At 35.3% G+C, this 27,512-nt stretch overlaps 5 protein-coding genes across 7 annotated transcripts in view; 2 read left to right on the plus strand and 3 right to left on the minus strand.

The window, feature by feature from the left end:
* Positions 1-388: 388 nt before the first annotated feature.
* Positions 389-10,628, minus strand: LOC135071952 (ras GTPase-activating-like protein IQGAP1). Its single transcript, XM_063965851.1, has 14 exons — positions 10,397-10,628; positions 9,768-10,021; positions 9,603-9,680; positions 9,375-9,519; positions 7,856-8,935; positions 6,926-7,761; positions 5,983-6,842; positions 5,210-5,435; positions 4,820-4,984; positions 4,560-4,739; positions 3,876-4,016; positions 3,186-3,336; positions 2,670-3,063; positions 389-2,578 (listed from the first exon to the last, which is right to left on the minus strand). The coding sequence occupies exons 1-14, from the start codon at positions 10,452-10,454 to the stop codon at positions 2,221-2,223; spliced, it is 4,926 nt and encodes a 1,641-aa protein (XP_063821921.1). The 5' UTR covers positions 10,455-10,628; the 3' UTR covers positions 389-2,220.
* Positions 10,629-12,983: 2,355 nt separating this feature from the next.
* LOC135071958 (GPI ethanolamine phosphate transferase 1) lies at positions 12,984-18,291 on the plus strand. The gene is made up of 12 exons (XM_063965865.1): positions 12,984-13,345; positions 13,501-13,956; positions 14,042-14,172; positions 14,252-14,451; positions 14,561-15,086; positions 15,157-15,332; positions 15,687-15,874; positions 15,951-16,177; positions 16,555-16,748; positions 16,853-16,954; positions 17,219-17,410; positions 17,872-18,291. The coding sequence occupies exons 1-12, from the start codon at positions 13,149-13,151 to the stop codon at positions 18,118-18,120; spliced, it is 2,838 nt and encodes a 945-aa protein (XP_063821935.1). The 5' UTR covers positions 12,984-13,148; the 3' UTR covers positions 18,121-18,291.
* Positions 18,292-18,966: 675 nt separating this feature from the next.
* On the minus strand, positions 18,967-20,662 carry LOC135075768 (UPF0585 protein CG18661). Its single transcript, XM_063970252.1, has 3 exons — positions 20,602-20,662; positions 20,335-20,417; positions 18,967-20,246 (listed from the first exon to the last, which is right to left on the minus strand). Exons 1-3 carry the CDS (start codon positions 20,635-20,637, stop codon positions 19,607-19,609), a joined length of 759 nt encoding a protein of 252 aa, XP_063826322.1. The 5' UTR covers positions 20,638-20,662; the 3' UTR covers positions 18,967-19,606.
* An 805-nt stretch (positions 20,663-21,467) lies between these two features.
* On the plus strand, positions 21,468-23,004 carry LOC135072198 (uncharacterized). The gene is made up of 2 exons (XM_063966154.1): positions 21,468-22,009; positions 22,102-23,004. Exons 1-2 carry the CDS (start codon positions 21,713-21,715, stop codon positions 23,002-23,004), a joined length of 1,200 nt encoding a protein of 399 aa, XP_063822224.1. The 5' UTR covers positions 21,468-21,712.
* A 287-nt stretch (positions 23,005-23,291) lies between these two features.
* The window catches only part of LOC135072048 (semaphorin-1A-like), a 148,893-nt gene continuing 144,672 nt past the window's right edge, over positions 23,292-27,512 (minus strand). For all 3 annotated transcript variants that reach the window (XM_063966000.1, XM_063965993.1, XM_063965985.1), the window contains 5 exons: positions 26,830-27,023; positions 26,351-26,492; positions 25,268-26,269; positions 24,964-25,153; positions 23,292-24,814 (listed from right to left, as the gene is read on the minus strand). In XM_063966000.1, coding sequence (XP_063822070.1) covers positions 24,592-24,814; positions 24,964-25,153; positions 25,268-26,269; positions 26,351-26,492; positions 26,830-27,023 — 1,751 coding nt within the window. In that variant the 3' untranslated portion in view covers positions 23,292-24,591. The remainder of the gene's footprint in view (positions 24,815-24,963; positions 25,154-25,267; positions 26,270-26,350; positions 26,493-26,829; positions 27,024-27,512) is intronic.

A 27,512-nucleotide genomic window follows, 5' to 3' on the forward strand; every position in this document is an offset into this window, starting at 1 on the left:
AAGACCGTTATGAAGAAAACACTTTTTTGACTCTTTGGATCATCGAATCTCAGAAACGCTGACTCTTAGGAGAAAGTGTATAGACAATTTTGATAGATAATTGTATGGTCTTAAACCTTGTCCTACATATTTTTGTGATAAAACTTACCGTTTGGCTGAAAATCTCAAAAACCCGTATTTTTTAAGTTTGACCTTGAATTTTTTTTTTAGCACACGTCGGATCGATGGGGACTTTTCACAGTTAATTCATAATGGTGCTCCGAACATTCGTACCAATTTTCAGCTGTATGCGAATTATTGCAGGGTTCATGTCTAATTTGACTAGACTATTAGTATTTTGTCATTTATTTAAAAGAAGGTAGGTAGGACTAATTTGAAAAAATAAAAATTAGAAAAGTTTGTTTGTCAGATGTAGCCTCCTTTATTTTTTGTAACTACATAAACATTATCAAAATCTTAGAAATTAAGTTCACCTTATTTCATACTTTAAATCTATTGTTAGTTTGTTAGTATTTACTTAGACAAAACAATACTCACAGTTATATTGTGAAAGGGCGTATTTCATGAGATTTTATCAAAAAGATCTTAAAAATTCATTAAAACCTAACATTGAACCTTTATATTTGTTCATATTTAATTTTCAGTTAAATTATAATACGACGACTTACGACTCCTATCCTGAGGAAGTTCTTTTTTAGTCTTTTGTGCTTTTAGGATAATTTATTTTTAGTATCCGAGCTAATGACTCAATTTAGACTTCAGTTATAAATAACGTTATTTCAAAAAACCGTTTTTGATATCATGTCATAGAACTATTAAAAATATCGCACAGTTAACATTAAACAACTTTTGTTTACATTTAGGATATTAATAAACAAACAAATTATTAAATTCATTCAAGAGTCGATATCATAATAATTAAAAATTATAAATCTTACAAACTATACACAATGGGCATTATTGCAATAAAATAATAATAAATAAGTTTTTGGTACTTAGATAATACTACACAATTTAGAATTTTTGGTATAGAATTTTAATATAGGTACAGTTGTATGTGATGGATCGGTAACAGAGATAATTCATGTCACTCATTGTATGATGATGTAGTAAACTTCAAATGCATTGATACACTTACAAAATATTGTTTAAAATACTTAAAATAAATACAACTTAAATTACATTTTGTAAATTCATTATACCGCTTAACGAGTATTTCAAATTAAAAAAGATATTATTACTAGATTGTTAAAGGACTTCATTAGATTATTATTTGTTAATTTACTCTAAAGTTAAAGAAACGTTAACTTAAAAAAGGGTTTACCACTAGTCCAAGACGATATCGAAAATAATGAATCTACTACGTTACGTTTCTTTTTAACCGCAAGTGACAAAACGAAAAAGACGCAATCATTATTTGTACTCTCATCAATCAAAGTTTTAACATCAAAATAATTTCATTTTAGGGCCTTAATTTTTATAAATGTTTCAAAATTGGTGCGAATATTAATAAATTATGTCGCTTGCACTATGCCTAGTTGTTGCAATTCACGAAGGCGAGTGAGCTTTATAAGTGGGGTGGCTCGCTACTGAGGGCTTAGTGTGAGTTTACATCAAACGTCCTCACTAGTGAGCGTGTTATAAAATATATGAAAATTTTAGTTCTTGAAAGTTTCCGCTAGGGGCGCTGTACAAGCCATCATACATTTAATGTCATTTATGACGCGCTCACTAGTGACACGCTAGTGACGACTTTTGATTTAAACTCACACTAAGCTCTCTGTTCGTTTTTCAAGTTTTGATAGACATTACACTATCGTTATGTGCATGTACACGTACACACACAAATAATGCACACTCGTCTTCGTGAGTTGCAAGAACTTATACTAGCGGTTCGATTTTCCGAATAGTTTGGTGCCGAAAGCTAAGCGTGAATGACAAAAGCGGTGCTATACAAAACCGAAGCTGGCTTTCACTGTATTATAATTTAATTTTCCATGTACCCCCGTGTACACTAGTATTTTAACTTCCAATATGAAGACTAAGTAATAAAGTAAAACTTAATTAAAATTAAAACATAATAGATAGGCGATGTAAAAAGGTAAAATGTAACAGCCAATTTAAAATAATTATCACAATATCATTTAAGGTAGGTACTCTTTATCGAGGTGCAATAAAAAAAAGAATTAAAAAATATGAATAAACATGATTAAAAAATGCTTATTTGCCGTAAAATTTACTGTTCAGTAAAAATATAAGCAAGTTAACGTTAATTTTAGCTTTGCCAAACATGTCCATTATAGCGCATCCCTCATATTGCTTCTGCAGCAAATCCTGGATATCTATTTCGATAGATTCCATTTCAACTCCCATAAACTTAGCTTTAATAGTAAAAACGCCATTGTGATCAGTCGGTGTGATATCAAATTGCACATTTTTAAATTGTTGAGGAGAGAGACCATCTATTTCTAGCAGGACACCTCTTTCCAATAACTTAGCACCGGAATACCTAGCAGTTAGTTTCGATTTCAACTTTTGTGCATCCTTACCTGATCTTCTCAAGCAGGCGTGAACACTTCTGCAACAAAAAAGGAACCATTTAGCTCATTCAAAAGATAAAAAAAACATTATGATCAATGAAGTCAATATGTTAAAAGAAGTACACATACCTTTTTCCAGTATGAAGATTGGCCAAGCAAGACTTGATGTACTGGTCGTAAGACTTGCACTTCTCCTCATAATACTTAGTTTTTTCCTGTAAACTCTGCTTGGTTCTGGTGAGCGTTGCCAAGGCTCTTCTTTGCGCCTGCCTGTATTTGCCTTTATTACACAAGTCTAGAGCGATTGACGTCACAAGTGCTTGGTATCCATCCTCACGAGTGACGTAGCCTTCGTCTTCCAGCATTTGCAAGTTACGACGGAGTTTGGCTATGTGTTCGCGCAACGTCATAACGTCGTCTGGCTTGGCCTGCCCTGAATATATGCGCCGCTGTATCTTTTTAGCGTATTGCTCTTGCTGTTCTTTTGTCGTTCCAATACAGAGTGCTTCTAGAAGATGCTCACCTGAAATATACGATTTTTTCATAAGAAAAATACTAAGTATCAAAATGGCTACACAGTCAAAACTTGTCAGTAATTTGTGTGATATTCGTGTATTAGAATGCAAAGATTAATACAAGTCTTACCATTCAAGAACGGAATAATGGCCACGCACAGTTCTTTAGTCTTTATGAACAGTTTGTTCAAATCAGTCAAGTCATCAGCTGGAGCCTGGAATTTGTTCACGAGCGCAAGACACACATCTAGTCTTGCGTTTTCTTCTGTAGTCTCTCCTATCTGTTGAAAAATATTTAACGCTCGTTTTCAACCAATCTCATTGGGGGGATCGTTGCGGGGGCGTGGGACGTCCACCCACAAGGTGGACTGACGACATCATAAAGGTAGCAGGGAAGCGCTGGATGCAGGCTGCTACCAATCGATCAACATGGAAAGCATTGGGGGAGGCCTATGTTCAGCAGTACAGTCTAATTTTTTAGAAATATTTATAGACGTCTTATGGCTGAAATGATGATGATGTGATGATGATTTAACCAATCACTTGAGTTATTTCGAGTTTTGTATTAGTACCTACCTAATATGCGCCTAATACTCGAGTCCAGAAGGTTCTAATATTTAAAAAATCAAATAAACTAATTTCTAAGAAAAAAGCCTGTGAAAGACAATAGACAGAAGATACATGTATGAGTAGTTTTAAAAATCTTTTCAAAACATGTACAGAACCCCTGAAAATGTACGGTGAACTCTCCAGGAGATCGCAAAGAATGTACCCACAGAATGGCAGGTAAATCATGCAATGACTAAAGCTGAATACTTACCGAATCGACGTCCCGAGATGCGAGTTCCGCGACTGAGGGCACGTCACCCAAGTCATCTAGTAGCTCGTTTAGGCGGTCCCGAGAGTCTGGCGCTATGATATCTTGGTATTCCACTAGTAATGCGTGTGTATCGACAATTTCCTGTAAAAATGTTTATTGTAATGTAAACTTAATACATGCATACATTCTTTAGTCTCTGATGCATGTTGTTTTCACCTTTAAGTTTGCATTTAACAAGTGTCATTTGTGTAAGTTCTTCTTGTGAACCTACAATGTAACCTTGTTGGTGATCAAATAAATAAATACAGGGTGGGCAAGAAATAAAAACTGTCCTGGAACTATGTGATTATCAGATGTTGAAGTCAATAAATTACCACGGGAAAATGTAGAAAAAGAAAACACATTTCGGCTTCTCAAAGAAAATAATGTGCAGGCTACGTACATTTTTGTTGCAAAACTTGCAAAAGATAGCAGTTACATTGCTCACCTTTACCGGTCGTCGTTTGTTCTTGTCTACTTGAACAATTCCAGTATGACGCAATAAAAACACACGATTTTAATATAACACACATTGTAAAAATTGCTACTTTTTTTTTGTTATGCACCTTGTATACTTTTAAGTAGGTACATCATAATAATATACATGAGGCAATCATCAACACGTGATCTTTACTTGAAATTTACCTGAACTGTGATATAAATATGAGGATGGTGTAACAGCGTGGCCTCCGTATACTCGTCAACAGCAAAGTACTCCTCAAGAGTAGGGCCACGACAGCAGCGTCTGAACAAATCCTTCATCTTCTCATGGCATTCCACTATGAACGGATTCAAGCACTGGAGGTGACGCGACTCTTCTCCAAACTAAAAACAATACAAAAATTCACAATATTCTGAACCTTAATCTGTTTTAGATAAACACAATTAGGTATCTGTCAACTTACGCCTTTTTTCGCTGAAGAAAAATGTAAAATTTTGGCGACGGACGCTAGGTTTTTCCGTTGATCCGTCGTAAGTCCAGCTCCATTAGGCAAATTGACGATATGGAATGCATCTGGAGCTACTATCGCGGCGTTGAGGAACTGGTAATATACCAAGTTGCCAATAACCTAGAATTAAGACATTAGAATTTTAAAATTTTTCAAGACAATTAATTTTCGCTCAGACTTCAAAACAGTCAACTGCACATTTCAAATTCATCTCAAAATTCAACATAGCTGGATGCATTTAAATATTTAGAGCAATCACAGGCTTTTTTCTAAAAGGTGATCAAGAATAGAGGCCTGAAAGTATTTTATCTCCTTATCAATGATATTAATTTTATGCTTGCTTACCTTTAAAACATCCTTCTCCGGAGTGTGAGGAAACTTTGATGAAAGTGCCCTGTGTAACACACGAGCCATGTACGTGATGCAAAACGGTAAGAGTTCCGTTGACTTCGTGATCCTTTCCAAAAATATTGTGACTATCGTCTTAAGTTGACTCAAGGCTGCCTCCAGCCTGGTTCGAACTTCAGGATACTTTAGGGCTTCTTCTTGTGTGACAGTGTATGGTAAGGATCTAAAAACAAATGGTACAAATTAGGCCCAGAACACACGGTGAACCGTGAAACGCAATTGCAACGAAACTGCAACTTCTAGTTACTTTTGAGTTGTATCTCAGTTTCTGCCATAGATTCCGTTGAGAGACCACACATGACGCGACCAGTTTGAAACCGGTTTGAAATGGAAATCGGAAACGGAATCTATGGCAGAAACTTAGATGCAACTCAAAAGTAACTAGAAATTGCAGTTTCGGTGCAATGAGGGCTATCGTTTTTATACTTAACAGTTGGCACCCCTGGCGATTGACAGGACCTTACTCTACAGTGGCGCCATCTTGATGAGTGCAAATGCGATAGTCCTCCTACCACTTTAGCGCTCACCAGTTGGTGCCACTGTCTTCGCTACTAGCAAGTGACAGGACCTTACTCTACAGTGGCGCTAACTGGTGAGCGCTAAAACGATAGCCCTCATTGCGTTTCACCGTGTGTTCTGAGCCTTAGTTATTGCCTTTAAAGAAAACAGACTAATAATAGTGGAAGAAACTTGAAGGAATATTTACTCACGATATTTGTCCCGTTTTCATCTCAGTCTCGTTTCTCCAAGCCTTGTAAATCTCTACAGGTCCAGTCTCAATATTCAAGTCCTTGTCATTTATAATTTTCTCAATGAGTGGTCCCAATATAGTTTTGAGACTATTTAACCCAGATAACTGCCGCGACAAATTCACGGCCATTTTCAACACTAACGGTGTTGACGCAATAATATCAAAAGGCATAACTACTTTACAGCTGATCTCTTCTTCTAATGTGAATCTGAATAACTTCAATAACAAATATTCATCTCTAGCATACGCACCGAAGTTATAAAGACTCAACACAACATTTTGAACAAAATTGTTAGTCTTATTTTGGGGTATACAAAACAGAAGTTTAGACAAATATGTGGGATTGGTTTGTAACTCGTAAAAGAGATGTTGGTATCCATCTAAAAGTCTTTTGCTTTCTTTAGTCAAAGATTTTAATCCTTTAACAGCTGTAGAAACTGTCATTAGAGAGCCTTTCCCGTCTCGATTTTGGAATACAAGCTTCGTCATTGAATTGTGTTTGACTAAATTGTTTAACTTCAAGCCGTGTGCTGCTACTTCTTGGAGGGCTATGCGGTTTTGTACCAAAAGACCTATTTTCAAGTCCATATCGTCTATTTGTTTTGACAACTCTTGATTCTTTCTCATTGACTGCACCACTTCTGACTTCAGGGACTGCAATTCTATTTCTCTATCGTAGTCTTCGGTAGAGAAATCGAGCATCGGAATAAACTTCTTTACAGCTTTTAGGGGTGGGTTTGCAGAATGAAATAGGGAGGTGAATGCGTCGCGAGCGCGTTTTCCACGCCATAGCGCCTGTATTTTGATTATTTTATGCTCCTGAAACATAAAAAAAAACATGAATATTGACAATAGATTACCAATATTGAGGGTAGTTTTCAAAAAAATTTCACTGTATGTACCTGAACTTTATACCAAACCCAAGGATTTTGTTTTCGCTCTCGGTTCAGTTTAGCTTCGATCGCTTTCATTTTAATAAGTGTGCCATATTTTCTTTGCATAATTATTCTCCTCCACCATGCTTGGATTTTTATAACATAATCGACATTTTCCTCAAGGAACTGCAGTCTCGCACTTAACTGCTTACGGTAAATATATCCTCTACAGTATGCTTGAATCTTTACAATCGACTTTTCTAAAACAATCTGTTTGTATTTGTTTACATGATTTTTATTGGTCTTGTCTATGATAACATGAACATCTTTTCTAGTCAAATATCGGGCGTAAGGTACGAAGTCCTTGGGAGTAGACCAACAGTATGTATAAGACTCTACATCTATGTATACTGTGTTGCCAGCGTTTGTATGACATACAATCCATGGGCAAATATAATGTCCCCTCTTTTTTAGAGCCTTTGAAAACATTTGAAAGTAAATGTCCTTACAACTACTTTCAACGGCACCTGGACTAGATAGCAAAGGGCACATAAGAGCATCCCAAAATTCATTAATGTCATTTTTAATTACTGCCAAATTCAAGTGAACAAGAGCATCTGTGAGTTCCTTTACTTTCAAGGATTCAGCATTGACATCATTGATAGTGTTAACGATATCGTCCAACCATAAGTTCTCGGACTCTTTATGAAGTAGTTTCTTTTTTAACATGCGTAGATACAGATGGTGCTCCTCCTTGTGTAGTGGAGCAGTCAACTTCAAGGTTGGATTTTTCAGTAAATTCATTAACATATTGCTGTTTTCGTCCATCACAGCTTTATTAATATCGTCGATTATTTTAACCACTGAAAAAGAAAAACAGTTGAGTAAAAGGTACATTTAGAAAAAAAAGATAAGCAGTAATTAACAAAATATTGGATAAAAACGAAAAAAACTTACATTCTTCATTATCGTCGTCTTTCATGTTAACCATGTCAATGGTGTCACGGATATCTTCCAAGGTAAGCAGAGGGCACGCACATTGCTCCCTGACCTTGACTTGCAAGGCCGTCACCAGCGCCGAGAGATACCGCCGTCTGCAGTGAGGCCGCAAGCCTTCTAAGTGCACCTGCTTTGACATCAGGGTGTTCCAAACTGCAGCCTCGTCCCCCCTATCTACCGCCTGTGATACAGCCGCTATAGCTGTCAGGTAGGACACCGAAGCAGCTATCTCACTCTCATTCAAATTCTTCTCCAATTCACACTTCTCCAACCTCATCTCCTCAAACAAAAGAGGTATCGCATACCTATCCACCTTCATATTCAACTCCAAATGAGGGTTTCTCAAAGCCTTATACAACTTCTCTGGGTCCCCTTCATCCAACGCTTTATTCACGTAGGCTATCGCGTTTTTGTGGTCCACGTGTTCTAATGATTTCTGATTTCCCTCACTTATAATGTTTTGGAATATTTTATGCCAATTGGTAACACTCTCGACGTCAATATCTTTGTTGCACTCTACGATTTCCCTCACTACATCACAATAGAAATCTAAGTTTTTGGAGTTGTATTCTTTTATTTTAACCCAATCTTCATTGAAAGTTTTGTGTATGGCGTTAAAGTCATTGTTTTGTGTTGCAGTACATAATGATTTCCATAAGAATTTATAATTAACAGATGTAATATGGCCCTGAATTTCAACTTGAGTGAGTAATTCGTCATATTCGTCAGGAATGTAACTGTCGTTTAAAGAACGATTATGTGCAGCTTTTACTTTCTCCAGCTTTGCTGCTCTCAAAACTTTTTTGTACTCATTTATGAGTCTGTTTTGTACATAACTAAGTTTTAATTGAGGATTTAGAATAGCCGAAGTTATAGGCTTTTCTGAGTCAACCAATTTATTCAGTTCAAGAACAGCATCATGTAAGGCACTAGAGTCATCTGAATTATTTTTTGATAAAATCCCTCCAATCTTTTGAAACATAGGCAATGGATGTTCACACCTTTGCAAATCTTTAGAAACTGAATCTAGTTCCTCATCTGAAAAATACGAATTGGAAAAATAAATATTTTGATGATTTCGGCAATAATCGTAAATAAGAGGTATTATAAAACTTTCAACATTATTTCAATTGCTGACATGACAGTTGTTCACCTATAACCATACTTCAACATGCTTGAGGACAAATTGAACAATTACTCTTTCCCACTAAATTATCTTAGGTATACTACAAGGACCTATACTAGGTCCCGTTTATTACTGCCAACCTATCAAGTTCTAACATAATGTTTTGATACAATAACAATCACATTTATGCATGTGGATAACTTAAACATGAGATCTTACTACAATGAATGACCACATCCATGAGGTGTTTCTATACTTCATTTCTATTTCTATGGCAAGGAGTGTTGTGTGTTCTAACATTACAGAAAGACATGCTATCTATAGATGAAGAATAAAGAATTTCAGATTTACCTGTAAATGTTGCTTTGCCAAAAACATCATGGATAAGTGGAGCTTTGCCAATTTTAAACAAATGAGAACTGAGTGCATGAATGCAATAAATTACTCTGGGCATATTCTTTTTGTCATAAATGTCCGTTGTTTCTGGTTGAAAGGTCTGAAAATACATAAAACATATAAATTGAATGAACAAATTGAAAACATGCAGTTTCCTTTGTTTTTATTATTAGTTTAACTTACCACAGGTAGCTCAGTCTTTTTTAAAACCTGCAGAAACTTATTAATATTATCAGTGTGTTTAAATTGAAGTCCCATGACCTAAAATTAAATAGTGTTAAGTAAATAACAGTTTCGAAGACAAGCGCAAAAGATTATGTGAATCTAATATTAATTTAAAACACATACTTTGTAACGCCGTTGATCGATATCATATATTTTGTTCAAAGGTAACAAGTCTGGAGATATAAAGTGACCTAGTTTTGCCAAGTACACTCCATTTCGCAGACTTTCCTCAAACTCCGTGGGATGGGGTAGTTTTTCTTTAATACACGCTTCAATCCATGTCTTGGCTTCTTCAAGACGACAAAGATACTCATATGCAATAGTTCTTTGTCTAATAATGTCCATTTCTTGTCCAGTCTTGCGAACATCTGTATCGCCTAGAAATAACATTGTAAGAACACATAAGTTCGATGTAATTTTTAGTTCATATTCGTCAGTTCTTTAGAAGGCTAAAATGGTTAGAATGTGATACATACAAGTGACTTGCAATCATAATACTAATTTGTAACTATTTATATTTTATGGGCCTGCAATATAGTTCTAATAATATTCAGAAGGTAAAATTATTCATAATTTACTTGCTATCTGACTGTAAATTTTGTTCTTGTGGTGTTAATCATCATCCACTAGTTTCCTTCCTTGTTTACATAATGTGATTAGATAATAACATCCCTGATGTTATATAAATTCCTAATTATGCTCCTGCTACTGTTTTAAATTAAACAGATACGTAAAATTTAAAGGGTACTTACAATCGTCTATTTTTCCTATGTGTTTATCTTCTGCACCTTCCTCCATGATAGGAAACATTTCGTATAACTGTTTACTAGGATTTTGGGAATTACACGAGTAGCATAATTTAATTCAAGTGAATGTTTCGTCAGGTCAGAACTTTATTTATTTGCGCAGCAAACCACTAAAGCATTATTTATTTCATTGCAAACACATTTGTTTTACACATTTTCAAAACATTTGTCGGTTACTCAGAAATGTCATTTTGGATTTTGTTTTTTTTTTCACAGATTTATTATGCAGTAAAAAGCGGTCCAACTAGGAATTCAGTACCTTTAAAGACAGATTTCGGCTAAAACTTTTTTTGTAGATATTTTTTAATAAAACTAAAGTTTAGGGTCTTGCAAAGTTTTTGAAATTACTTAAAAGTCATAAAACATTTTTCATTTATTTTCAACTTAAAATTGAAAACTTAACTGTGACTAGCTTTTAACTAAGTTTTTTCCTTTTAGCTTTTAAGCTGGGTATAGTTCCAAAATACTGTGGGTCTAGACAAAGTGCAAATTATAATCGCAAACCAGTCGATAAGTGGTCGAAAATGCGATGGTGAGGGACCTCCTCGTGGTGCACCCTGGGCAACGTCCGCGTGGTCTGTTCAGGCGGGCGGCTAACTTCTCACCTGCGCGGCAGGTCTCGTCAACTCGGTGGGCGTCGGGCAACCCACAATTGAGTGGGCCGGGGGCCGTCGAGGCATTTGCCCGGACCACGATGCAGGGGACATCTTTAAAAACCCATACAGGTGGGGGCTGGTGGGGCGTTTGCTCGGGCCCATTCTTTGGAGGGCCGCTCTCGGTAGTCGGTACTTCTCTGATCAGCAGAGCTGACCGAGCAGCGGCATAGAGCAGACCGTAACCCGCTACGGCGGGCCGGGGGTCCTATTGTACCAGGGCCACGAGGAGAAAAACTCTATAAAAAACAACTGGAGGAGGGGATTGGGGGTTCCCTCGAAGCCAGATAGGCTCGCTCGTGAGCGAGCCTCTAGCCTGAGGCAGAGCTGCGGACAATAACTCGCGGCTCCGTTTCTTTGGGCTCTGGTGGAAACCGTCGGGTTTTAGTGGGTAGGCCCCGCCTTTAGTGGGTAGGCGGGGAGAGTCCCACATAACCCACTGGCCGTCCCCATAGACCTGTAGGTATGCGCAAAGCATTTCCCGACGAAAAAAGGGGGTCTCAAAACAACTCTTGCTCGTGATATAAACCTTTTTTTCTTTATTTCACCTATTTATTCGAAACATTTTTCATAAAAACATAGTTTCAACGTCAATTACGTTTCAATAAAATTCAAAGTGAACGTTTGTTTTTTCGTTTGTTGAGTAATTTTCAGCAAAATACATTTAAATCAATTTTTATTGTCTCAATATTTAATAATCTCGTTCAACAACAATGGATACTAATTTAATGGATGAGGAAGTCAGCGTTTTTGAACCTGGACCAGTTTATGAACCTATTTCAGTTTGCAAATGCTTGATAGATCAGGATTCATCAGAATCTATTGTTATTCTTGAGCGTAAGCAAAAGATTCTATCCACTGTAGCTCGAACTGAAAGCTACCTGCGAGAGCGCCGCATACCTGAACTTGTTCGTTTTCTTCTTACCAAGTTAATATCACAAGGTTCGAACAAGCCTATGCTTTATTTAGAAAAACTACTAAACGACTGTATGTTATTTCGTGCAGGACATGGAGTTGCACCTGTATTGTATGAAAATCGGTAACTTCATTTACATTGTATTATTATCATCACTCTATTGTAGTTTCTAAAGATATGTAAATCCAAATAATTGTAATTATGTAGGGAATATCAATTTAAAAAATAATCGATTTTTACATTACCAAAAATTGTTTATCGTTACAGGCATTTGGAGGCAGTTGTAAAAAGCTTTGATCCAGGTCAAAGAGGCTGGTTGAGTGCTGGACAGACACGCAGAGCATTTATAACACTTGGACTTACTCCAGAAGAATCGCTTGAAGACCGAATTCCTTGTGATGTTGTAATGAATAGTTTACGAAAAACGCAAGAGGCAGAACTTTACAGTTTGTTAGCTGCGGGTATGAATTTACCTGAAGGTAGCGAAGACACGACATCTGATAGTATGACTTATTGAGTAGATATTGTTTGTTACGTTACGTTTATTATCTTAAATATTGACACTAATAATATAATTTTTTTGAATTGAATAAATTGAATTTTACCAAAAAAGAAAGTTGAACAGAATGTCTTGGTGTTAGGTTGACCTTTGTACACAATGTGCAATAAAGTTTTGATTAATTCGGTAAATCTCACTGCTTTTTCTTGAGTTTACATAGAACACACTTTAAGAGATCTCACGCCCGATAAACCTCCTTGAGAGAGAAGCCGCACGCAATGTTATGTATGACGGTCAACGGACAACAGTACAGTCCGTGCTTGTAGCGCCATCTGCGCTTGGTTTTGCCATAATTAAGATAAGGAACAAATAATTTTCAGACCCTTTGTTGGACCGCACCGCATGCTTGACAATATTGACAGTTGACAACAGATTGACATTGACAGTTTTGACAATATAATTTGATGGACTGTTTGTTGTTGGCCGAGTGCAGATTTTTGCTCGGTCAGATTTAAAAAATTGTGAATTAAACTATGTGATTTATGAGATAGAATGATGCGGAATTGTTTTTAAAAAAATATTACCGCACTTCTCTCACTAAAATTTGGACCAACACTTACCCATTGTAATATGTTCATCCGAGGAATCGTTATCCACTTTATATTTCTTTTCTCCATTTTTGATATTTATTTTAAGTCTCCAATTGTAAGGAATGTAATTCCTTATCAGCCACGTCATGAAGCCCTTGCTGACCGGCTTGTTCTTTTTATTGTTGATGGACTTAGAGCGGAATCGTTTGTAAATTATTCTACAATGCCTTATCTCAGGTATGTAAAATAAAAGAACTAATATTACTCCTTGGATTTGGTTTCTGTTTACTATATTTATGAATAAATTCTGGAATGATACAATAAAGTAATATTATTTTTCATAACTTTCACTGTATGTAAACAATAAATTAAGATTTCTTATTTGATTGCAGATCAGTGGCAAACAACCATGGAAGATGGGGCATATCCAACACACGTATGCCTACAGAATCCCGCCCAGGGCATGTGGCTGTAATTGCAGGATTCTATGAAGATCCGTCAGCTGTTCTTAAGGGTTGGAAAGAAAATCCTGTAGATTTCGACTCTGTGTTCAACCAGAGTGCCTACACATGGTGTTGGGGTGCATATGATATTGTACAAATCTTCACGAAAGGAGATGTTGATGACCACATTTTTGTCAGCATGTTTGATCCCTACGATCAGTCTTTTAGTACTGATAAAAACACGACTCATTTGGATGCCTGGGTCTTCGACAATGTTAAAAATTTCTTTTACAATGCTAAACTAGATATTACTGTTAATGCTATGTTGCGTGTACCAAAGATAGTTTTCTTTTTACATTTACTGGGCACTGATACTTCTGGTCACACACACAAGCCTAAAACACAGTGAGTATTTTGTCTATAGTAGCAGCAATTATCCAGCATGATATACTTAAATGAAATATTGATAGATTTTTACTATTTGTTACAGAAACTTTTTGACTACTTTGAGGCATGTAGATGAGGGGATCAAAGATATAGAGAGGCTTGTAACAAATTTTTATAATGATGATGGGAGAACTACATTTTTGATGACTTCTGATCATGGCATGACTGACTGGGGTAAATAGGGCAAACTTATTGAATGCTATAGCAAATGAAATATTCTTAGTATTAATACTATTTGTTATTCTAATTTTAGGGTCCCATGGAGCTGGTTTAGAACATGAAACTGAAACGCCATATGTGATATGGGGTGCTGGGGTCCAACCTGTCAAGAGTGAGCAGATGGATCCTGAAACTTTAGGCATGTCTCTCAATCACAGATTTGATATTAATCAAGCTGACCTAGCACCACTCATGTCCACAATACTTTCAATTCCTGTTCCTGTTAATTCAGTGGTAAGAATCATTTACTAAGTATTAAGTCATAGCTGGACATGCAGACACAGAATATTAGATTCTAAAAATTATTGATAAGCAGCAAATAATGTTTTCTTTTTCATTACAGGGTGAATTGTCTACAGAAGTACTAAATATAACTCTTTCTGATAAGGCTAAAGCTGTATACAGCAATAGTAGACAGCTAGCTTCACAGTATGATAGAAAACGACAGGATGTAGAAAATAGTGCTCTAACAGCACTCTACAAGCCTTTTGAGGCATTTACCAAGGAGAAGTACAATGAAGCCATAGAATTCACTGAAAGGATGCTTGAGGGTGAAGCCTTAGACCCTGGAGAATATGAGAAACTCATTCTTTTGAGTGAAGAAATATCAGATCTAAGCCTTATTGGCTTAGAGTACTACCAAAATTATTATCAAAATCCCTTGCTGGTGCTAGTCACATTATCGTTTGTTGGTTGGATAATGTGCTTAGTGAAGACATTATTGGAACAGAAAATAAACAACCAAACAGAATCATCTTCTAGTATAAATATATGTCATTACAGGAAAAGAAAAATCTTGAAACATTTCAGCCACCTCTCAAATGCATTTTATTTTATACTATGTATAATAGCATTTGGTTTAGTATTTGGTAAGTAGATAATATACATAAGGATTATTTACCTTTTTTGTTTGTGACTAACACTGTCTTCTATTTCCAGTACAAAGTTTACCATTCCAGTATTATATTTATTTTTTAATGCCCATTATCTTATGGAGGTGGGCACTAAGGCCTTTCAGTTTGTGGATACAGCTACTAAAACAATTCAAAAGTGTTAGAGAGATTTATGCTGTGTGGATACAAAGTTTGTGCTACACTCTAGGATCATTTGCATTGGTAAGTATTACATTTACAAGTAAATTAGGTATACATTGAAAAATGTTGACTAAGCCTAGGCGCAGACCACCGACTTTTAGTTGGCCGATAGTTGGGCCCGATTCTAATTTGTATGAAGAATCGGCCAATACCAAATCGGTGTAATTTGCGCACTTTCATACATTCGACAACAGCCCGACCCTACTATGGGCCAACTAAAAATCGGTAGTCTGCGCCTAGGCTTATAAAAATTGCAACCAAAAATTACGAAACACGAACTTAAATACACCTTTCACCTTCATGGTACATGGCTTAGCTCTCACATAAAGTGTAATATCATAAGACTGATAGTAAAACTTTAAAAATATATTACAGGGCATGTCATTCTCATACAGATGGATGCTTAGTATACCACTGCTGGGGATGGCTATATGGCCTTTCCTCTCCTCATCTAGGAAGCACCTGACAAAACAAATACTTTTGGCCTGGCCTGCTAGCTGTATTCTTCTAAGTATTTTCTCTTTTATGCCAGTAGTGGGAAAGGACACTTTCATAGACTTGGTGTAAGTATAATTTATCGATTTAGCTATGTCTTTGTACTGTCAGTTTATTTACATAATAGTCTATTTCTATTTTCAGAATAGGTGCAGGCATAGTCTGGTTAACATTCCTTATTTTATACAGTTGGAAAGTACTATTCCCCCTTTATCATCGCAATGAAGAAACAGGGAAAGCTATAGTATTAAATTTTATCCAAATTTTGCTACTAGCTGCTTCACTACAAAATATTTATAGCCAATCTATAAGATTTGATACAGGGACACCGGTATCGCAAATATATCAAGGGTTTGCGTGGATTATTTCTGGTGAGTGCACATTATTATACCAGACTAGCTTTCCGCCCGCGGCTTCGCCCGCATTTTGTCTGTCACAGAAAAACTATCGCGTGCGTATTTGCTCACCGTTTAGACTTACCCTGGACTACGACAAACATTTTAAAACCAAAATCAGCTCAATCGGCCCAGCCGTTCTCGAGTTTTAATCAGACTAATTTCGAACATCAATTCATTTTTATTTATATAGATTACTAAAATCATGCTTACTGTATATCCAATATCCATAGACTCTTCCATACGACGTATAAATAATGGAATCAGATATTGCCCTTTATTTCTTTGGGGCACTAATATTGCTTCTCCCTTAGATATTTATATGATGGCTAATTACATTTCTTTTGTTCCAGTTATTTCATTCATATTACCACTAGCATTCTCAAAAAGACTGATTTGCCGTCTTGTGGCGATATATACTTCGATTTTAAACTTTTATCTACTGCTCTCTGTTTCCCATGAAGGACTTTTTATGGTCGTTCTAATATTCAATGCAGCTTGTTGGATGGTTATTGAACATAAACTATTAAACGCAAATAACATGGGGGTAAGTAGAGTAATCAACAGTCCACATCAGTGGTATTACTCAAAATGAGTTTTAATCTCATAAGTAAACACAACAATTTAATTAAAATAACATGGTTTTTACAGATACTAGAATACAAATTCGATGAGTATGAAGATTCGTCAAAAAATTTGCTAACTTTTGAAAGAAGCATAAGCAGGCAAGATTTCAGGAGAGCATTTATATTCGTATCCTTTACTAAAGTTATCTATAAAAATACGTCCTTGGAAGAAGGAAGATGGCTTTAAATCTAAATTATTCAGTATTTTATTGATTATCCATAATTCAAAATCCAATTCCACAATTTTTATACCTACTGCAATTTTTGTATCTTAGAAAATATTGACTAAACATCTCTGTTTGCTTGGATAAACGGAACTCGTCGATTTATTATTTTAAAAAGGTCAAATTGTAGATCTGCTACAAATATTTCCTTAACAATAATATTTCAGACCTTATACATCATTTTAGCATTTTTCGGGACAGGGAATATCGCGTCGCTCAATTCGTTTGAAGTGAGATGGGTGACGTGCTTTATAACATCATTTAAACCGTTTATTATTACTGGGTTAATACTTCTGAAGACGTTGTCGCCATTCCTATGTGTAGCTTGCACGTTCAGAGCGGTTCAGCATTTAACAAAGGTTGGTTGATGTAGTTCCTATGAAGTATATCAAATAAGAGTGGAGGCCACCACGTACCGGAAAACGCAGCGTGTGACGTCCGCCTACAAGGTGGAACGAGGACCTGATAAAGAAAGGAAGGCGCTGGATGCAGGCCGCTGCCAACAATGCGATGTGGGGGAGGCCTATGATGTTCAGCAGAATGCTTAACGATACTCAAATTAAGCTCATAGCCGGCTGGACCCTATTTTCTGACTGTCAAGTATGCAGTAGCCACTGATCGGCTGAACGTGGCTAGTAAGCTGACTTCTCATATTAATCTGGCCACTTTTAGGAAGACAATGATCGGATCGACTAACAGCTTTAAAATGGAGGCGCACGTGGCACACTCGTGTTCGCTCACTTTTGTCTAATTTGTCATCCTAATTCATATGTAACTACTTCTCTAATCTGTGTAATACTCACCATATTTTTCTTTTCAGGCTCCAACGGGTTATTTACATATCATAGTATTGATTTACTCCAACATAATGGGAATACAATTGCTTTACAACGTCAAGAACTACGGAAGTTGGTTGGACATAGGCACTTCAATTTCACAGTTTGTTATTGTCCAAGTGATCACATTATTTATTGTATTAATCAATCAGATCGCGAAGATATTGACCGATATCAGCATGCAAATGTTTATTGGAGGAGTATTTGGAGAAAGTTTGAAGAAATATGTTTAAAACACTGACTTTCTGGGTAGGTAGTTAGACACAATATTAATGTGGGTATTTAAACTTGATAATCAAGACATAATAATTTATTATTACTCTAATTCTTTACAAGAATCGTACTAGTCATATAATGAAAATAATGTTTGTTAACGTTATTAAACAAATAAAGGATCAAATCAATTTCTGTTTTTTTCTTAACGCCTATTCACATTACGCCAAGCAACAACCATGACACGATGATACACTAGCACCAATAATACACCACACCTTATACTTAATTTTATAGTAAATAGGTAGGGTAGGTAGGTATGTATTTAAATAACCGACTGTGCTAGAAGGAGGGTTATGTTTTTTGATGATTGGTTCATTCATTATTATGCACATTTTGCGCACTTTTGATGCCGAACATAGAAAGGAATGGCAGATATTCCTTTCGTCATAAACTTGCTGAGATATTTAGAATTGGTATTTTAGGACTACTTGAGTTACTCATTAGCCCTGCCCTGCAGATTCGATTCACAGCTGGGTCAATAAAATTTAGGAAAAGTCTATAAAGAAACCGGTTCGCACACACCTATCGTGTGCTGATGATAGTCACAATGGGCAATTAATTAAAAGTCGTACCCCGTAACTCCTGCCTTTGAGCCTACCCAATTCTCTGACTGAGATAACGATAATCGGGGCTAGGGAACCAACCGGGCTAGGATGCGCGCCGTGATTTACCCTTACCTATAGATGATTTTAGACATCAAAATGTATGGGCAAAATCGATAAAATGGCGCGATAACCGCTTATCGCGGCGCGCATCCTAGGCCTACATGTTTATGTTCTTAGTTTCATAATAAAACAATAAAATAATTGCAATAGCATTTAATAAGCTTTTATAAAGAATACTTAGGCAGTGTTGCTAGGCGCCGCATCAAATGTTAAGTCATGGGCTTATTATTTTACTACTTAAAATTGTATGTTTGCTACAGAATAGTCCTGATAAATATTCCTAATCAATTATTTTTTTATCTAGGACTAATGTGTTTCTAAAGCTAATCAGATAAATGTTGCGGCGCCAAACCTGTAGGTAGGTATCACAATTTTCTATACAGTACTTTTTAACTTACAATTTTATGTCATGGTATTGGTATACATTCTAAATCCTTAAATATTTAATAAAAAAACAACTAGACACAAACATAAATTATTTGCGAATTAATACAATACAGATATACTGAGATTACAATACTGATTTATAATACTGGAAATTGATGAAATCTAATCTAATTAATTAATCTATAATGTAGAGTGCATATAAACAAAACTAAATCAACATAAATCATTGATTCTAAAACTATTTGTCAACTTTGTATAGAATTTCAATATGCATAATTTTTTTTACATATTTTCTAGGAATTTAGTATACAATTGTCTGGATGTTTCAAATAGGATTCTAATACTTCAAAATACTCCTTGAATACATTTTCAGTACTATTGTGCATCATACTTAATTCTTTTTCCAAATCAAGGTCTTATTATTAGAAGGCATTTCAATAGTGTCAATTAGGGATAAACTATTTTCTTCAGCTAATTTGATTAATGCTGTAATATCACGTATACCCCATGAGGGGTCTCTAGCTCTCAATGAGGCATCAAAATCAATATTACTTTGAGGTGTTATAACTCCATCTTTGCTATAAGGCCCGTAGGTGATCATCAGAGCATCACTCTTCAAATAGATGCCAGCATTTTCAAATAAACCAATAGTACATTCATATGGACTTATGTGGATCATATTGGCATTGTACATGTAGTCAATGCTATTCTCATTGAAACCATAGCAAGAGAATTTATTACAAACATCTACCAACATAGGCTGGAGTATGTTTTTTGTAGGGCATTCATTTGCATAATAGGCAATGCTTCCAAATAAGTTTTCGTCCACTTCTGTTGGTTGAAACTTAACACCAGGGAAGTTAGGCGCAAAATGAGCCAAATGTTGCCCAGAGCCTGATGCTATCTCCAAAAATATTGGACTCTCATCTTCTAAGTTATCAATATCAGACAATATGAATCTTTTCAGAACTTGCAGGATAGGTTCTTTGTTTCTGTTGGCAGCGGGATAGATCAATTTTTCTCCTTTGTAACTGTAAATAAAATGTATTATGGAATTAATTAAACTTTAATTATAAGTAAAATTAATGTGTGAAGACACAATAGAGGTTAGAAACTTACTTCTCATTACTTTGATAGGAGCAGGCAAAATCTTGAACTTTCGATACAAGTTTAGTAGAACTCATAACGATGTTATTATACACCTACAGAGTAGTATCAATTCAATTAATTAGTAAATTCGGTTCGAAGACTAAATAAAACTTCAAATATTGAAGTGCAAGAATTGTTGTAAGACGAATTATTTAATTTATAGGCTTTTTTAATTCATGAAAAATAGCGGAAAGTTTCAAATTAAATAAACTGATGCACCTTTAATAAAAAACTCACTTTTTCGATTCTTCGAAAAATTGCACTTGCTCTCATTTTTATTTGACCGTCTGTCACGGTAGGGAATTTGACATTCAACTCCAAGGATATACGAATATTATGTGGAGAGGAAGTATTGATTTATAAAAAAAATTCTTACAAATATTTGTATTAAATTTTTGTAAGATACATAATGTATTCTTCATTTTAATTATTTTATTTTTCATACAAATCGGATTTTACAAAATTTATTTTGTATGAAAATTTAAAAAAAAATATAAAGGCACTGGGTCTCTATCAGAAGGAACTCTAGGGGTGGAATCTCCATAGGCGTGGGTTAACGGGCAAGGAGATAATATCTTGGATGGTTGACAATCACTTTTCCTACAATTTAACGTTCCACCAAACTCAACACGCTTTCAAAGATAACCTCGTAGCCGCTTACTCACACTTGACATGACACAACTGATTGACAGTTATCTTTTTCTGCGCATCAGTCGGGTGTTACGTTTAGGAATCACAAACCTTCTGCTCTACAGATTTATACAGATAACATAATATTAAGATTGGTACTATTAATCATCAATAATAATTTGCAGCATCTGTGTCCGGCGCCGACAAATAAATTATGATATCAAATTTCTGACTTCACCATACCATTTATATGCCCATGTTAACATGGGCTAGTGTCGGCTCATATACCCATTTACCTAACACCACCCTGTATAAGTAATTTTTCGGCCACCATGTTCATTTCCCAAATTGTATATGTACCAAGCACGTTTATTTCATAGGTATGCCCGGTCCATAGTATAACAGTTATTACATTCTCTCGGCAATCAGACAAACGTTAAAATAAATAATGTCAATGAAGTCAATTGTCAAATTCGATTTGAATGAAATTTTATTGTAATTATTTTCAATTTCTAGCAATAATCAGCATTAATTATATAAACAAACAAAATAAGATTTGTTTATTGATGCTGACAGTGAAATGTGATTTGAATTTGAACCTGCGTCCTGCACACTTTCACACGAATCTTGTGTATTTACAAGAGATTTGTTCGTACTCATTACCCATCATACTCTCATCTGTGTTACCCATGGAGTAATATTTAATTAAACGCATAATATGGATGGTTTTGATAAAGAATTTATCACACAAATGTTTCTCGACAGTGACCATGTTTCTACAGTAAACAGACTAACTGTGGCAATTGCCAATGTTGTTACTGAACATAGTGAAAATATTATTGTATTCAATGAAGCGTTGGAAAAAGATTTCGGACAAGTCCTGCAGGCGGTTGACAGTGGAATTGATAGTTGTCCTGATTCCCTAAAGGTGAATGGATACTACGAAAATATTGTGCGGTCTTTTGATAATGAAGATTACTTAGCAAGATTTAAAATGAAGAAATCCACGGTTCAGGTATTTGTGAACTTTTGGGCGACTATAAACATAATTTGACTAACTTACGTACATAAATCACCCATAATTTATCTGTCTCATTTTTATTTCAGGCCCTGATCAATTTTCTGAAGGAGAACATAGAAAGAAACACTGTTGTGCCACTGGATAAAAAGGTGCATATATTTTTATGGTTGTTAACTAGTGATTGTTCTTTCAATGAAGTTGCAACTTTGTTTGGTCTTCAAAAAGCAACAGTTAGTTATATTTTTCACAAAATGGCCTTATTAATTTGTGAGCAGAGATATAATTTTATTAGCTGGCCATCTATAGAAGAGCAACATGTTACTAGGATAAAAGTTAACAGTAGATATAAGTTTCCTAACTGTGTAGGGTTTATTGATGCGTGTCATTTTAAAGTGGGAGCAAAGCACCGCACTAAAGGTAAACAAGATACTGTTCTTCTACAAGCAGTTTGTGATGAATCTCTAATGTTCATAGACATACACATAGGTGATATTGGAAGGACTAAGAAAAACAAGGTTTTTAAAGATAGCTCATTAGCTCAAGAAATAAAAAATTTCATTGATTTTGAAAATCATATCTTAGGTGATGCTGAATATAAATTAAGAAAGAACTTAATGACTCCATTTTCAAGTGAAGAGTTATTGACTAGTGAAGAAATGAAATTCAATGAAGTCCACTGGAAAGCTCGTTCTTATATTGGACATGCATTTGAATTGCTCAAAGAAAGATTCAGAAAATTAAATTATATGGAAGTTGTTAAACCAGAAGTTGTAAACACATTAATTTGTGCTGCATGTGTCCTACATAATTTCATATTGCTACATGAAGGTTGTCCAGAAATTAAAGAGGAGATGATCATATGTGATGAAGGAGTTACCATTGACACGAATATAGTTAAAACAGCCTCAGAAAAGCGCCAATTTTTATGTAATTATATAAATTACATTAATTTAGACAATGCATTGACCTCCCCAGTGAATGATTTATGAAAAGGAAACACATTTATAATTTAATAATACTTTTATTTCACCACTAATATGGGAAATTGATAAAGTTGCTAATTATTAAATTGATTTTTTGTAATATAAAAAATATAAATAAAATATTGAATATCATTCAATTATTGAATTCTGAAAAATGTACATTGTATTAAAATTTACACTATAGTAGCTGCCTTTGTTACAAACACAAGTTTAATACAATGTAGGAACCTACCTACATTTTAGGTTCATTTCAACATTTTTAAAATAAAGCTTTCTTTAAAAACATGCTCAGCTTTGAAATACATAATATCAATAATTTTATTATAGTCCTACCATGTGTAGCAGGTATATACAGAACATATAATTTCTGCTTAACTTAACAGACTTTGATAATTTCACGGTGGGAATACTTGATTTTTAGATCTGGTGGTTGCTTCAATCAGTATTTGAATCCACATTGTTAGTTTAATCACATTCAATATTGAGATATAAATGATGGATACAATCAAAACTTAAAAATAAAAGAAATATGCTATGAAATTGATTTTCTAAAAAGTTTAATCTGGTTTATATCTATATTTACAAAGCTTGTCAAGCTGGATTCAGTTCATTTGATGTAAACTGAAGATAACAACAGCCTAAAACACAATAATTATAATATTCTCTTTCCCGATGTATTCTTAATTACATTAGGCACTAAATTGGCAACCTACAAGGCACTATGCATTTAGCACAGCAATTTATGCTATAATATAATTTTAACTTCATTCTTTTTAACAATATGATGTCTTTAATAAGAATTTACTTTTCTGAAAAGTGAATTACGTAAGTTTAACAATTTTTCTTATAATAGATAATATTTAGCTTGAACTTTAATGTCAGAACAATTTATTACACAAAAGTTATACAATTGTTTACATTTTAAGGAGTAAATGCTAAAATAAGTGCCATTAGTTACGTACACAGTTATAAAATAATATGTCGCGATTATTGTGTCAATATTGAAATACATTTTAATGGTTGTCAAATTAAATTTTAAACAAGCTCTATTTAATCGGACAATTTTGCTACAATTAATTAAAATCATAATCTAACTATTTAGGACTTATGTCCTTGATTGTATAGGCTTAAATTTATCATTATATACACATTTATTTATTTATTTATTTACAGTAGGTAGCTGTGCTGAGACCTTAATACTTTATACTTATACAATCATGGAATGTAAAAAAAACTAATACCTACTACTTCTGTAATTGGCAAAAATAAGTTGTTTAAAGAATACATGCTATTATGAAGCAGTATTTTGCCAGTTCATTCTATATTAAGTCAGTGGATTCAAAATGATTACTAATTTAAATGCAATCTTCATACCAGAGTAAAGAATATGTACCTATATAAAGTATCTTAATGCAACTGCACTGTACAATTATATAATAACAACAATATTTACATAATAAACACCAACAGGGACACCACACTGAACATTCACTGTCTTGGCCGAGGCACGCAAAGACTTGGCACACGCTACGCGCAGAAACACTGTCTCAATCACTTATTTATTGATCCATACATAGTTTGTTTGGGTATATTTCATATATAAGTCTTTTTCACTTTTTGTAAGGTTCCGCACTTGAGGTCCTTGTCCAGCGATTCAGTTGAGTTTCTTAGGTCGAGCGTGCGCTCTTTGCCCAAATCCATGTGCAAGTTATCTTGCTTGGCAAGTGGACAAACATTTGCTACCATGTTTACGTTTTTTGATCGGGTGGGCATGTATGCTGAATTTGCATTTAGTGGCGTTTCCAAGGGGCTTAGTCTGAAAGTAATGAACAATATTATTAAATCGTGAAATTATTTCAATAGAGACTTCAGTTGCCACTTTCTCATTGTATAGGAACAAAAAAGTAACTAGATCTCTATAAATATTAAATTTTTTCATAAATACCAGCATAAAGTAATAAATACCTATTTAAATGATTGTGTTGTTCATTAAACGGTGAGGTATCGGTAAAAAATGGGTGACGAAATCGCCGTGAGAATAGGTAGCCGATGACGAATCCCACCATGAGTGTGACCAAACACGATGCCACTACTGCAGTGAGCAGCGCCTGCGCGCTGTAGATATTTCCATCGGCAGCTTCAACTGTTAGTAAATCTGAAAACAATATCCATTGCAAATTAAATGTGCACGATAAGGAAGAAAAAATAGTATAGGTACACCACGACTCAACATTTCATAGTTGTTAACCAACGTAAAATTCTAACTCACCTGTTTCATGTTTATTATTGGTGGGTTTATCTTCCGATAAAACGTTTGTTTCAACAACTTCAATCAATATCTCATTTTGAATGTCGTCATTCTTCTGACGTATATCGGATTCAGGTAGTACAGGCTTCTTCGTACCTGGGTTTCTATTAGCATTCCTTTCCCCGGAGAATAGAGATGGCAACTTATTACAAATATCAGTCTTTCCATACTCCACATTCTGTAGGAATCTCTCGGGATTCGGGAATTGTCTATTACCAACCCATGAGCATTGTTGGAGCTTGGCGTCCCATGCACAGTGGGGGTCTTGCAACAAGACACAATCCCGGCATGTTTGAACGTTTCCACAATGTGATAAAGTTATAGATTTGATGATATCACTAGATGCTACTATCAGTTTTTCTGTAGTTAGTGCGACATGCATTTGTTTTATAGGCACGCCTTGTGGCAGTACCTGCACTTCTGAAATCACTGCTGTTCTCACGGGACTTCTGTTGTACTCATCACTTCCATCGATTACACCTTCATTAGACGCTACATTCACAGCTTTTATTACTCTACCGTCGTCTGTGCCGACATATATCACATCATATTTATTGCCATTCATCGCTTGAACTTGCGGATGAACGGCTATTGCTGAGAATCTATATTGTAAACTGACTCTTATGAGAAGTGGGCGTGCTAAAAATGAGGGTACGCCTTTGTTCATTAATGGGTGAGTCTTTATGAAGTTAACAGCAGAGTCTGATAGCGTTCGACTGTCTTCAACGCATGAGCCTGGTCTCGGTGATGGGACCTTTTCTTTTTCTAATGGCAACCAATTGGAGTTCATACTTTCTTGCCCTTTGAATGGGCCTTCGAAAGCGTCGATGATATCTCTCATTGCAAAAGCGCACACGGCTGAGCCGCCTATTGCGTTTTGGGGTGTTGTAAAAACAGCATATACTATGTCGTTTCTATTACCGCCGCCACCATAAATGCCGCTAATGAGTTCAGTTGTTGCTTCTGTAAAATGATTGTAATTGTTAATTACGTTTACGCTTGTATAAAATTATTCATCGTTATTTGAGAAGGTGAATAACTTACGAATTTCATCAAAGTAGAACGGATACTCTCCAGGCATGGAACAGTTAAGCCGTGTCTTTAAAAATGATGTCCATCTGTCGCTGAAAGTATGGGGTCCTCCCTTGTCATTTAGACAAATTCTCGCTACCCTGGAGTACACGGCCTGTAAATAAGAACATCTATTATTTCTATTCTTCGAAAAAATTAAGTTAGTGATGTCACTTCATTTCTATTCATTATACAGGGTGTTAGGTTAGGTTAGGTTAGGTTAGCATGGTCATTAAATGGTATGGTGAAGTCAGAAAATTGATATCTTCATTTTAATTATTTTAATTTTCATACAAATCGGATTTTATAAAAATTATTTTGTATGAAAATTAAAAAAAAAAAAAAATGATGATATCAAATTTCTGACTTCACCATACCATTTATATGCCCATGTTAACATGGGCTAGTGTCGGCTCATATACCCATTTACCTAACACCCTGTAGATACTCACTTTTCCACAATTCATGTATTCTACTGCCGTCTCGCGGTAAAAGAAGTATACGTGGCTGGTTGTTGCAATCGCCCCAACAAAGGATGGGTCGTTAAGTAGACGAAGGTCTGATCGTTCTGTTCGAACTGGTTCTCGGTATATTAGGGGATCGGTTCCGGAAAAGTCAGCAGCTGTTGCTGTGTACAATTGACCATCTGTAACAAAAAAAAAATTGTTAGGAAAGAGCAAGCTTCAGACTTACTGTCCATTAGTCTCCTCCTGCCTATGTCCTAAATAGGTCTTGACTTAGCTTATAGTCGTCCGTCCGTCCTACTTACGACTACTCCTAAGTCAGAATATTTTGTATTAAATATTTCATTTGTTGCACACACACTGTTTGTTCTGTGCCTGTTCTCTAACGTGGACTCAATCTTGCTAGTGAAAATTAAACTGAGCTTAAATAACTAAAACGGCATTTGCGAACCTGACTGGATGGAAATGGTTAACTGTAAAGGTAATAAATCGATCTGTATCGCGGGCGCCGCGTCGTGTTTAGCTCAACCCCTCACCGAGATTCGCGCGCGCGTGCTATTTCGTGCCGTCTTTGTGAAACGATAGTAACGTGAACTAATGTGTGATCACGCCGAATGCAAGAAATTGTTGGATTTACCTCTAATGTCGTATTGTTTCGTATAATAATATTA

The sequence above is a fragment of the Ostrinia nubilalis genome, chromosome 1 (genome assembly GCF_963855985.1).
Source record: "Ostrinia nubilalis chromosome 1, ilOstNubi1.1, whole genome shotgun sequence".
NCBI lineage: Eukaryota > Metazoa > Arthropoda > Insecta > Lepidoptera > Crambidae > Ostrinia > Ostrinia nubilalis.

What these genes read in the sequence shown, in the direction of transcription:
- LOC135071952 (XM_063965851.1), bottom strand. Translation starts at nt 10,454, where the DNA reads ATGTTTCCTATCATGGAGGAAGGTGCAGAAGATAAACACATAGGAAAA. An exon ending in AAAAGACTGAGCTACCTGTG is followed by an intron (nt 9,520 to 9,602) that starts GTAAGTTAAACT and finishes ATGTATTTTCAG; the next exon opens with ACCTTTCAACCAGAAACAAC. An exon ending in AGACGACGATAATGAAGAAT is followed by an intron (nt 7,762 to 7,855) that starts GTAAGTTTTTTT and finishes TTTCTTTTTCAG; the next exon opens with TGGTTAAAATAATCGACGAT.
- LOC135071958 (XM_063965865.1), top strand. Translation starts at nt 13,149, where the DNA reads ATGTTCATCCGAGGAATCGTTATCCACTTTATATTTCTTTTCTCCATT. An exon ending in TCTACAATGCCTTATCTCAG is followed by an intron (nt 13,346 to 13,500) that starts GTATGTAAAATA and finishes ATTTGATTGCAG; the next exon opens with ATCAGTGGCAAACAACCATG. An exon ending in TCAGGAGAGCATTTATATTC is followed by an intron (nt 16,955 to 17,218) that starts GTATCCTTTACT and finishes ATAATATTTCAG; the next exon opens with ACCTTATACATCATTTTAGC.
- LOC135075768 (XM_063970252.1), bottom strand. Translation starts at nt 20,637, where the DNA reads ATGAGAGCAAGTGCAATTTTTCGAAGAATCGAAAAA. An exon ending in TTTTTCGAAGAATCGAAAAA is followed by an intron (nt 20,418 to 20,601) that starts GTGAGTTTTTTA and finishes ACTACTCTGTAG; the next exon opens with GTGTATAATAACATCGTTAT. An exon ending in TCCTATCAAAGTAATGAGAA is followed by an intron (nt 20,247 to 20,334) that starts GTAAGTTTCTAA and finishes TTTTATTTACAG; the next exon opens with TTACAAAGGAGAAAAATTGA.
- LOC135072198 (XM_063966154.1), top strand. Translation starts at nt 21,713, where the DNA reads ATGGATGGTTTTGATAAAGAATTTATCACACAAATGTTTCTCGACAGT. An exon ending in TGAAGAAATCCACGGTTCAG is followed by an intron (nt 22,010 to 22,101) that starts GTATTTGTGAAC and finishes TTTTTATTTCAG; the next exon opens with GCCCTGATCAATTTTCTGAA.